The sequence below is a fragment of the Rosa rugosa genome, chromosome 2 (assembly GCF_958449725.1).
Source record: "Rosa rugosa chromosome 2, drRosRugo1.1, whole genome shotgun sequence".
NCBI lineage: Eukaryota > Viridiplantae > Streptophyta > Magnoliopsida > Rosales > Rosaceae > Rosa > Rosa rugosa.
Window position 1 is genome coordinate 62,003,410 of NC_084821.1, and position 11,601 is coordinate 62,015,010.

General features: G+C 39.8%; 3 protein-coding genes across 4 annotated transcripts; all 3 read left to right on the forward strand.

Annotated features, from left to right (window-relative positions):
• The first annotated feature begins 381 nt into the window (after window positions 1-381).
• Window positions 382-3,857, forward strand: LOC133729115 (wall-associated receptor kinase 2-like). Its single transcript, XM_062156586.1, has 3 exons — window positions 382-1,659; window positions 1,804-1,986; window positions 2,487-3,857. Exons 1-3 carry the CDS (start codon window positions 762-764, stop codon window positions 3,698-3,700), a joined length of 2,295 nt encoding a protein of 764 aa, XP_062012570.1. The 5' UTR covers window positions 382-761; the 3' UTR covers window positions 3,701-3,857.
• A 1,186-nt stretch (window positions 3,858-5,043) lies between these two features.
• On the forward strand, window positions 5,044-6,515 carry LOC133731229 (wall-associated receptor kinase 1-like; the record flags this gene model as incomplete). The annotated part of the gene is made up of 1 exon (XM_062158651.1): window positions 5,044-6,515. A coding segment is annotated over one exon (1,227 nt), but the record flags the coding sequence as incomplete, so codon positions are not given.
• A 1,295-nt stretch (window positions 6,516-7,810) lies between these two features.
• Window positions 7,811-11,018, forward strand: LOC133729117 (putative wall-associated receptor kinase-like 16). 2 transcript variants are annotated; one of them, XM_062156587.1, is made up of 3 exons: window positions 7,811-9,079; window positions 9,290-9,463; window positions 9,663-11,018. In XM_062156587.1, exons 1-3 carry the CDS (start codon window positions 8,197-8,199, stop codon window positions 10,889-10,891), a joined length of 2,286 nt encoding a protein of 761 aa, XP_062012571.1. In that variant the 5' UTR covers window positions 7,811-8,196; the 3' UTR covers window positions 10,892-11,018. The 2 variants fall into 2 exon arrangements, with proteins under 2 accessions (XP_062012571.1, XP_062012572.1); XM_062156588.1 differs by having other exon boundaries at window positions 9,356-9,463.
• The last annotated feature ends 583 nt before the right edge of the window (window positions 11,019-11,601 follow it).

Sequence of the window (11,601 nt, forward strand, 5' to 3'; positions counted from 1 at the left end):
TGTCGGATACAAAATAGTTTTCAATTGTAGTTTATAATCTATGTGATTTAATTAATGGGTTAATTAATTTGTATATGACCATGATAACTAACTGAGTTAATGCCGACCTGATGAGAATATATTAGATATATCCCAGAGAGATGAATTACGATTTACTAGTATTCAGCACTAAAAAAAAATTTATCTCGACCAAAATACATTAAGACATGACATATTGTTACAGCTACAATAGTTTATATATATAAACTAGTAATAGTGTAACGCTAACTAGTAATATGATATTCTTCTTACGGGAATAGTTCCCACAACAAGGGGAGACCTCTGGTACCGGTCGTTTCTATTATTCCTTTATTGATCGTTTCTACGGTTTATATTCCATTATTTCACACTTGCGGCCGGCAGTTAATGCATGGCTAATGGTCCGTCGTAAGGTACTTCCAACATGGTGATATTTGATAGTCAATGGATGACAATCACCATCCCGCATGACTATACATTTCCGTGTCTGTTTGCGTTTTATTAATTTTCAGGAAATAACCTGGGACGACCCAGTCTGGAATTTTTTTTTTTTTTTGGTCTGAGACCCAGTCTGGAATAGAAAGCTAGCTAGAGCATAGAATGAAGTTGTCCAGAAACTTCCCATGCCATGACTACAAAAGGCCGACTCAGGAATACTGCTTTACTCATCATCAGCAATACAACTATTTGATACCAATACTCCTCCATAATTATATTCCACAAACAAGCTAGTGCTGCATGCCATGTCGATCATGGCCTTGCAATTCCCATTGGCGGCAGTCCTAATCCTATTATCGGCGGCTAGTACTACGACAACAGCAGCTGCTGCTCAAGCCCTGCCTGGCTGCTCTGACAAGTGCGGTGATCTCGCAATTCCATATCCATTTGGCATGAAGGTGGGTTGTTACCTGGGAGATAGGTTCTACATCAACTGTAGCCAGGGGGCCCAACCGGACCAACCCCCAACAGCCTACTTTGGGGACTCCAATATCATTGTTACTAACATATCCATAGACGTTGGGGAGTTGCGAATATGGAACTATAGAGGGACAGATTGTTACAATAAAGAGGGCAATCGAACTTACAGAAACAGACCAGAGTTCAGGATGGGACCTCCATACACCATATCTGACATCAAAAACAAGTTCTACGCCATTGGTTGTGACACTTACGCAATCATGCGAGGCTTCCGAGGGGAAGAAGAATTCATTACTGGGTGCATGTCAGTATGCAACAGCCGTGGCAGTGTCGACAAGAACTCCTGCTCTGGCGCTGGGTGTTGCCAGATTAACATCCCCAGTGGATTGAACAATCTTACTGTGAGTTTGAGTAGCTACGACAATCATTTGTATGTGTGGGACTTTAATCCCTGCAGCTACGCCTTCATTGTACAGGAAGACCAGTTCGATTTCTCCTCTTCCAGTTTTGAACAACTGAATGACACTGTACGGCTTCCAATGGTCCTTAATTGGGCCATTGGGAATGACACAGACCCCTGTCATGAAGCTCAGAAAAGGAAGGATTTCGCATGCAGAGCTAATAGCATGTGCAAAAACCGGCCTATCATTGGGTCAGTAGGTTATTTGTGCGAGTGTTTGCCTGGTTATGAAGGAAACCCGTACCACCCAGATGGTTGCCAAGGTGTGATGATTATCTTTGATTTACCTTCAGCTATATTATATGATTTATCGACAGAAATTAATTATAGCTCACCAGTGGATTTGCAATTTTACCAAATTTATTGATCTCTGATAGGCTTTTCCTTTGCTAATTTCCCCCTTTCAGATATTGATGAGTGCAGGGCTTTCAACTCCTGCCAGAACGGACAGTGCTTAAATACTTCACCAGGAAATTACTCTTGTTCATGTCATAAAGGATACAAAAACGACGGCATGAATGACAAGACTTGCATTAAAGACGATTCCGAAAGACACTCAAAGATCGTTCTCCTGCTTATGGTTTCATTGGGTATGTATAATTAGATATTAACATGCATGTGCATCCCATGACCATCTATAGCCTAAACTTTTATTGAACAGTAATGACAGACTCAAATTTATTTAGCTTCAGCTACATTCGTTCCAAATTCTAATTAACCTAGTATTCTCATACTTTTTCTTCAAAGAGAAGTAATAAAAAGAGAATGCACAAGTCATTTCCATATATAAAGGAATTCTCTATTGTGTGTGTTAAACGAGAGAGAACAGAGAAGATGCTCTGTCAGTTTTTGAAACCATATTGCACAAATAGAAGCCTTTTTTTTTTTTTCCCTAAAGAAGGTATTGCAACTAGCTAGAGTCAAAGGAAAGTGCAATAATGAGCTAAGGGGAATCCCAACTAGAATCAAAGGCAAACATAAAAGGACAGAAAAGAAGCAACCATCCTATACCTCTAAACAGTATCATATAGAATATGCAAAAGCAAACTAATTAAAACAAATTTGATCATGAATTTTCAATTATTTGCAGGTGTAACTGTGGGCTTCTTGGTTTTATTCCTTGGAATTTCGTGGAAATGTTGGGGAATGAAGAAAAGAGAGTTCATTAAACTCAAAGAAAAGCACTTCAAAGAGAATGGTGGTTTATTGTTACTGCAACAACTCGCTAGTCATGGAAGCTCCATGAGGACAACAAAAATCTTTCCTGCTGAAGAACTTGAGAAGGCAACAAACAATTACCATGAGAGTAGAGTCCTTGGAGAAGGAGGTTATGGAACAGTTTACAAAGGAATACTACCGGATGACACAATGGTTGCCATAAAGAAGTCGAAAGGTGGTGCCCTGACCCAGAGTGATCAATTTGTTAACGAGGTGATTGTTCTTTCTCAAATCAACCACAAAAATGTGGTAAAGCTATTGGGTTGTTGTTTAGAAACGGAAGTACCTTTACTAGTATACGAATTCATTACCCATGGCACTCTTTATGAGCACATTCATAAAAAACGATCATCACTCCCATTTGAATTACGAATGAAGATAGCAACTCAAAGCGCGGAAGCACTGTCCCACTTACACTCCTCAATTTCCACACCAATAATACATCGAGATGTGAAAACAGCAAATATTCTGTTAGATGATGATTATACAGCAAAAGTGTCAGATTTTGGAGCTTCCCGATTGGTTCCTTCAGGTCAAACTGATATACAAACTTTAGTGCTTGGGACATTTGGATACCTGGACCCTGAATATCTGCAATCAAACCAACTAACAGAAAAGAGTGATGTTTATAGCTTTGGAGTTGTCCTAGTGGAGCTACTAACAAGCAAAATGCCAGTTTCTAAAGATAGATGCTTAGCAAGCATCTTTCTTGCTTCCATGGAAGAAGGTTGGTTGAATCAAATTCTTGATGATGGCATAGTGAATGAGGGAAACATTGAGACGGTAAAGAAAGTGGCCAATCTCGCAAAACAATGCTTGAGGGTAAACGGGGAGGAAAGGCCTAGCATGAAAGAAGTTGCAAAAGAGTTAGAGGAAATGAATGTCACGGCAAAATATCCGTGGAGATTTAATGCTAATTTTTGCGAAGAAGAGAATGAATACTTGCTTGGGTCAGTTAATTCAGACGCTTACGTTGTGGGTAATGGAAAAGGTGATTGCAGTTCTAGTGGTCTAACCGGTGGTACGACCACTGCGTATGACAGTATGCAAATCGAACAGTTAATGCCACATGACGGTGGACGATAGTTGATATATGTTGGTGTCGCTTGTGATATTTCTATCATTCATTCTTCAGTAGGTAATAATGGTTGTTTCATTTTGATATGAATGTATGTGCCTCACAAAATAAAAGTGTATTTTAGCACTGTATAAATGTGATAAGTTAAGTGTGGTCTTACTTGTTCTTTTCCTGCTATTGTGCTTCATGCATCTTAACAAGCAGGTAGAGCAGTATTGATTCTAGGAAAGTTGTTTTACTTAACTTGAAATAACATCCTAATTAAAGGACTTAGACTATCATCATGAACAGGTATTCCTATGGAGCAATCGACTTAATATAGTTACCATTCTACAGACAGAGAAAGGACTTACAGATTGATATCAAGCAGTAGCCATTTGAGCTAGGAATACATATTGGAAGCAAACACACAAGTCAGACCCCTCCAGCGAGAACAGTCCCCTTTGTAAATTTCATACAATTTGAATATCATCATTCTGAGCCTGCCCAGAAAAGTTAATCCTCATAAAACATATCATCTTTTCAACAGCGAAGATGTTATAATAGTAAAAATCATGCAATTTATAAATATAATGCTTCTGCAAGAATCCAAAGGATTGGACTTTCAAGTTTCACCTCATTCAAATGCACATTACGGACAACAAGAAACCAACGAATGCATTTTACATTTGATCAGAAAGCTTTGGATTAATTCTTAACTGAAAAAGAGGCACAAGTGCAAACAGCAATCTAGTCAGAGTTGAAATCATCCATAGTTACCATTGAAACAGAAGCAAAGTGGGATGACATACAATTAAATTTCCGGTTTTGTTTTTCAGTCCTCGGCTTTCTCAGAAGCACATTAGAAAGTTCAAACCTTTTCTCTATAAGGAGGAGAGACTCTGCGAGACGCCGAGAGCCAGAGAGGAGGAGATGGAAGGATGACGGTTGCGGTCTTCCGGTTGATTTATTCTACAGGAAGGACAGGCCTAATAGGCCCCTGTGCTGGGCGTTTGGCCCTTCAGATTGATATTTGAATTGGGCCCTCATATTTGGTTGGAATCTTAGAGACATTAAGACACCTGGTTTCAGAAAAAAACAAGAGAGAGGGAATCTGCTTCCCTATGAAAAACTTTTCTGCTCAAATAGCTAGAAACCAGAGTCTTTCGTTTGTCAAGAGCATATTCCACTAGAAAAGGCAGAATTTTAAGTTTTAACAGAAGGGGAAGGTAAAACCTACAAATCCTAAGCTCAAGAGGCAAAGCCCAGCTAAACCAGACAGAGAACACTAAAACAAGAAAACAAACTATCTTTATGTCTATTTAAATTGTACTACATAGACAAAATATCAAATCTAATTTGGCCGTGATGTCAATTATATACAGGTGTAAGTATAGGCCTATTGGTTTTATTTGTGGGGATTTCGTGGATATGTTGCAGGATAAAGAGAAGACAATACACTAAACTCAAAGAAAAGTACTTCAAAGAGAATGGTGGCTTATTGTTACTACAACAACTTTCTAGTCATGGAGGCACTGTGGAGACAACAAAAATCTTTTCCACAGAAGAACTTGAGAAGGCAACAAACAATTACCATGAGAGTAGAATCCTTGGAGAAGGAGGCTATGGAACAGTTTACAAAGGAAAACTACCAGATGACAAAGTGGTGGCCATAAAGAAGTCAAAAGGTGGTGCCCCAACCCAAAGTGATCAGTTTGTTAACGAGGTGACTGTTCTTTCTCAAATAAACCACAGAAATGTGGTGAAGCTACTAGGTTGTTGTTTAGAGACAGAAGTGCCTTTACTAGTATATGAGTTCATCACCCATGGAACTCTTTATGAGCATATTCATAAAAAAAGATCATCACTGTCATTCGAATTACGAATGAAGATAGCAGTTGAAACGGCAGAAGCACTAGCATACTTACACTCCTCAACTTCAAATCCAATCATACATCGAGATGTGAAAGCAGAAAATATACTCTTAGATGATGCTTATACAGCAAAAGTGTCAGACTTTGGAGCTTCAAGGTTGGTTCCATCAGGTCAAACTGAAATACAAACTTTAGTGCTAGGGACATTCGGCTACCTAGACCCGGAATATCTGCAATCGAACCAACTAACAGAAAAGAGTTACGTCTACAGCTTTGGTGTTGTCCTAGTGGAGCTACTAACAAGCAAAGTGGCACTTTCTAAGGACAGATGCTTAACAAGTATCTTTATTTCTTCCATGGATGAAGATTGCTTGAATCAAATTCTTGATGATGACATTGTGAACGAGGGAAACATTGAGACAGTAAACAATGTGGCCAGTCTTGCAAAAAGATGCTTGAGGGTAAAAGGGGAGGAAAGGCCTACCATGAAAGAAGTAGCAATGGAGCTAGAGGGAATGAGGATTACAACAAAGCACCCATGGGGAACTAATGTTAGTTTCTGTCCAGAAGAAAATGAGTACTTGCTTGGGTCACTTGATTCAGATGTTTATGTTTTGGATGTTAGAGGAGGTGATGGTAGTTCTAGTGGTTTAACTACTGGTACAACCACAGGGTATGACAGCATGCAAATACAAATGTTAATGCCATATGGTGATGGACGATAGTTGATTGGCGTGTCGCTCCTTGTGTATTTATTATGTATTATTTAGGAATGGTTTTTTGAATTTAAGCAGTCTCCATACAATAAAACCATATGCACACTAATGTAATGTAAATGTAAGTTAAGAGTGACCCTGCGTGTTCATTCCCTGGTTTTGTACTTGGTGCAAAAGTAAGAAGGCATATATAGCAGTGTATACTACAGGAAATAAGATTTCAAACAAACACCCTAGCTAAATTAAAAGATTTCTTTCATCAAAGAGCCAGAATTCATATAAAACAGCAGAATCAACGCAACGAACATAGTTTCTAGTGATAGACAAGGACTTACAGATCGTTGCCACTTGAATTGGGACACATTTTATTGGTAGGAAAGCACATATGCAAGCAATAGGCATAGCACGAAGTGTATAAGATTTTAAACAAACACCTCACATTAAAAGATTTCTTTCATCACAAGCAGGAATTGCTATATATGAAACAGTAGACTTAAGTCACTCAACATAGTTTCTAGCTAGTGATAGTGAAGGACTTACAGATCGTTGCCCACTCGAATTGGGACACATTTTATTGAAAGCAAAGCTCATATGTAAGTAGCACCCAGATGACTGCGATCTATCTGAGCCTGCAAACTGCACAAGGTAATCCTTGTCAAAAATATCATCTTTTTGATAACCAAGATGGCATTACATGCAATTTATAAATTTAAAGCTTCTGACTTTCTCTCTTTGCATTCAATCTAATGGAGAATTCAAAGTAATGGACTTTCATGTAATCCAAATGGACATTATAGACCAACGAGAAAGCAAACAATGTACTTACATTTAATCAGAAAGCTCTGAATTAATTCTTGCCAACTGAAAAAGAAACCCAGTTGCAAACTGCAATTTTAGTCAGGGTTGGGGAAATTTTCTATCCACGTACTGAAACAGAATCACGGAGAGGAGAGAAAGTTCAAACAGCAATATAGAAAGTTCAAACCTTTTTCTCTAAGGAGACGCCGAGACACGGAGAGGAGAGAGGAAAGGACGACGGTTGTGGTCTCCCGCTTGTTTGTTAAGGAGATTTCAGAAGCAGTCTCTGTTCGTACACGAGGAAATAGTGCGGAATTGGGTTTGGGCTTTCACACACGAGGAAATAGTGCTTATGAATGTTAAATGTTTGATACAGCGAAAAAGCCCTATCTTTATCCTGATACCTCTAATCTATACCTGGCTACCTGGAAAGCTGTGCGTATGGTAGTTATGCTTTGCTGTAATCGGGTTGCAGATCAAGTTATCTTTCCGTTGTGTCACCGCTGCGTTAAAGCAGTTAAAGCAAATAGAGTCGCCAGTAGAGCACTCTTTAGCATTTCAGGAGGTTCTACTTATTGTAATTAGGGGTTTAGGCTCATTGTCCCCCCTTATTCGACAGTTTCTTTAATCAAGGCTATCAAGGCTTGAGGGCTGCCGCACAACCCTTTTTCTCAAAAAAAAAAAAAAAAAAAAAAAAATCTATACCTGGCTACCTGCATGTCATAAATATCTGGGTAGTTGTCCCAAAAAAAAAAAATACAACATGTTTTTCGCGTGGTGATATTTACAGGACGACCACACGAACAACTTCCGCGAAATCGAAATTGCAGCATAATTGAGCAACAGTAACTTCAGTTTCCATTTGCACGTGTGAAAAATGGCTGAACGGAAATAGCGGAAAGTAAATCCCGCGCTGTGGTTATTGAACCGACTCCCGGGATGAATATGACAAATGGAGTTGCATGGTAATTGCACCTACTCGATGGAAATAAAAGGGACAACGACCTCGATCAACCTTCGTGGACTTGAACCAATTACAATCAATTTAAGTTGCAATCACTTCAGCACACCTGAATTTCTACATTCTAAACCGAGCTCCGACCCTAGCCTGCTTGATTTGGGGTCGTAGATCAGATCATGGCGTTGCGACTCTCATTGGTAGCAGTTCTACTCCTGTTATTGGTGGCTAGTACTACTACAACAACAGCAGCTGCTGCTCAAGCCCTGCCTGGTTGCTCAGACAAGTGCGGCAATCTCACAATTCCATACCCATTTGGCATGGAGGAGGGTTGTTACCTGCGAGAAGAATTCTTTATCAATTGTAGCAATACCACCCAACCACCAACAGCATATTTAAGAGTCAGCAATATCATTGTTACCAACATTTCCCTTGATGAAGGTGAGTTGCAAATATCCAACAACGTGGCTGAAGCTTGCTTTAGCGAGCAGGGCAATGTGACATCCAGCAATGATTATTCGCTCGACCTGCCCCTTCCTTATACGATATCCGATACCAAAAACAAGCTCTACACCGTTGGTTGTGACACTAATTCAATTTTACAAGGCTTCCTAGGGGAAGATGAGTTCGATACGGGGTGCATTTCCATATGCAACAGGCTTGACATTGTTGATCAATATTCTTGCTCTGGCGCTGGGTGTTGCCAGACTAACATCCCCAGAGGGTTGAAAAATACGACGGTGACGTTGTATACCATCAACAGTCATAAGGATATATGGGGCTTTAACCCCTGCAGCTACGCCTTCATTGCAGAGCAAGGACAGTTCAATTTCTCGGCTGCAAGTTTAAAGAAACAGGACAACAACTCCTGGCTTCCAGCGGTTCTTAATTGGGCTATTGGGAATGACACAGACTCCTGTGATGAAGCTCAAAAGAGGAAGGATTTCGCTTGCAAGGCTAATAGCAGGTGCGCCAACGCGCCTATCAATGGGTCTGTAGGTTACTTGTGCCAATGCTTACCTGGTTATGAAGGAAACCCCTACCATCCAGATGGTTGCCAAGGTGTGATGATGATCAATGATTTCATTTACATATATAGTTGATAGATCAGTTTGTTAGCATTGCAGTTTTACCAAATTAATGGATTCGTGGCATATGTCTTTGCCTTTCCTAACTTACATATAGTTTGTTGCATTTGGAAACTAAAGCTGAAAATCGGGAATTTACGTTATAGATATGTCATATAAATATCATACATATGATTCTTTTCAGATATTGATGAGTGCACGGCTTTAAACCCCTGCAATGGACTGAATGAAGTATGTGTAAATTCACTAGGGAATTACTCTTGTTTATGTCGCAATGGCTACAAAAACAATGGCCCGAATGGAAAGTGCATCAAAGACAATTCCAGCGACCGTCTCCTGCTCATAATTCTTTCATTGGGTATGCACTTATTTGTAAGGCTTATTTTTTATTTTTTAGGGGCATCACCTAATAACCCCTTAATCTATTGACCTCTGTGACTTGCACATTCCTAATCCCTCCCGTAGTTATTCCTCATCATTACCAATTGAACTTTTACCTCAGGAAATTGTGGTATGCAAAAATAAATTATAATGACTGTTGAACTATATATGTGCAGGAATTTCTGTAGGCCTATTTGTGATTTTATTAGTTGGAAGTTTATGGATGTATTGGGGACTGAAGAAAAGGAAGTTCATAAAACTCAAAGAGAAGTACTTTACAGAAAATGGTGGTTTATTGTTAAAACAAAAACTCACTAGTCAAGGAGGATCTGTTGAGACAACCAAACTATTTACTGCAGAAGAACTTGAGAAGGCCACAAACAATTACCATGAAAGTAGAATCCTTGGTGAAGGAGGGTATGGAACAGTTTACAGAGGCATATTACCAGATAACCAAGTGGTTGCAATAAAAAAGTCCAAAGTTGGTGCCCCGACTCAAACTGATCAGTTTGTTAATGAGGTGATTGTTCTTTCTCAAGTCAACCATAGAAATGTAGTAAGGCTATTAGGTTGTTGTTTAGAGACAGAAGTCCCTTTACTCGTATACGAGTTCATCACCCAGGGCACTCTCTTTGAGCACATTCACAAGAAAAAGGGTAAAGGGTCATCACTTTCATGGGAACTCCGATTGAAGATAGCATCAGAAACTGCAGGAGCACTAGCATACTTGCACTCCTCCACTTCCACACCAATCATACACCGAGATGTGAAAACAATGAATATACTATTAGATGACAATTACACAGCCAAAGTGTCAGATTTTGGAGCTTCACGTTTCATTCCTATTGATCAAACTCAACTAGCAACAATGGTGCAAGGCACATTTGGATACTTGGACCCTGAATACTTCCATTCAAATCAACTAACAGAAAAGAGTGACGTCTATAGCTTTGGAGTGGTTCTAGCAGAGCTACTCACAAGTAAAGTGGCATTTTCTTTTGCAAGGCCTGAGGCAGAGAGATGCCTTGCACACTTTTTTGTTTGTTCGGTGGAAGATGGTCACTTGAACCAAATTCTATATGATGACATTATTAATGAAGGAGATATTGACCAGAGAGTAATAGAAAATGTGGCCCATCTTGCAAGAACATGTTTGAGGGTAAAAGGGGAGGAAAGGCCTACCATGAGAGAAGTAGCCATGGAGCTGGAAAGAATGATTATGACAAAGCATCCATGGGGTTCTGCAGATCATTACTTCCCAGAAGAGACTAAGCACTTGCTCGGATCACCTAATACTTCCAAGGATTATGTTGTGAATGTTGATGGTGATGGTGGTCCTGGTACAACCAGTGGGTGTGACAGCATGCAAATCGAAATGTTAATGTCATATGCTGATGGGCGATAGAGTTAGTGGACTTTTTAATAGTAATTCAGTGTTTGAAATGTAAACGTATATCAGTTTGCCTGGTGTTTAATTATGTTGTATGTAACTTATCTCTGGATGTATGTATAAATACAAGGTTAACCTGGTGTTCTCCATAATTTATGGATTTTTAAGCATGCACACTCCAAAAGAATATACCCAACACTCGATCCCCATTCCACATAAGTGCAGATATTGAACAAATTACCATCCCATTATAATCAAGTGGAATAAGTAGACATCAATACAAGCAGAGAATTGGGGGTACTATTTGTACAGGTTACTTTGTTCTATCTCAGTGAGTTATATGACTATTTGTTCTTTATGCGAAAGCAAGAATGCATAACTGTACTGATTCCGGGAAGGAAATTATAATGAGATTTCAAGAACGTTCTGTTTGGCTCCAATTTTGCTGCAGCTGGTCAACAGTCTCGTTTCTGCGCGGGCGTGCCAGCACCGTTCGGGTGCGGTCGTCGGGGGTGTCCCTTGACCTGACTTCTGTCGAGCGATTGTAGACGAGGAGAGCACCAACCTCGTCGTGGGATTCTTTGTGCCTCGTGGCGAGGACTTTTGCTGAGCTTCTTGTTAACACAATCGATACTCAATATTGTAGATCGAGCAGAGTGACATCACCGGGAAATGTTGAGATCTTGCTAAAGCGTGACTTTAGCTTGGCTGGGTTGCTAGGGCGT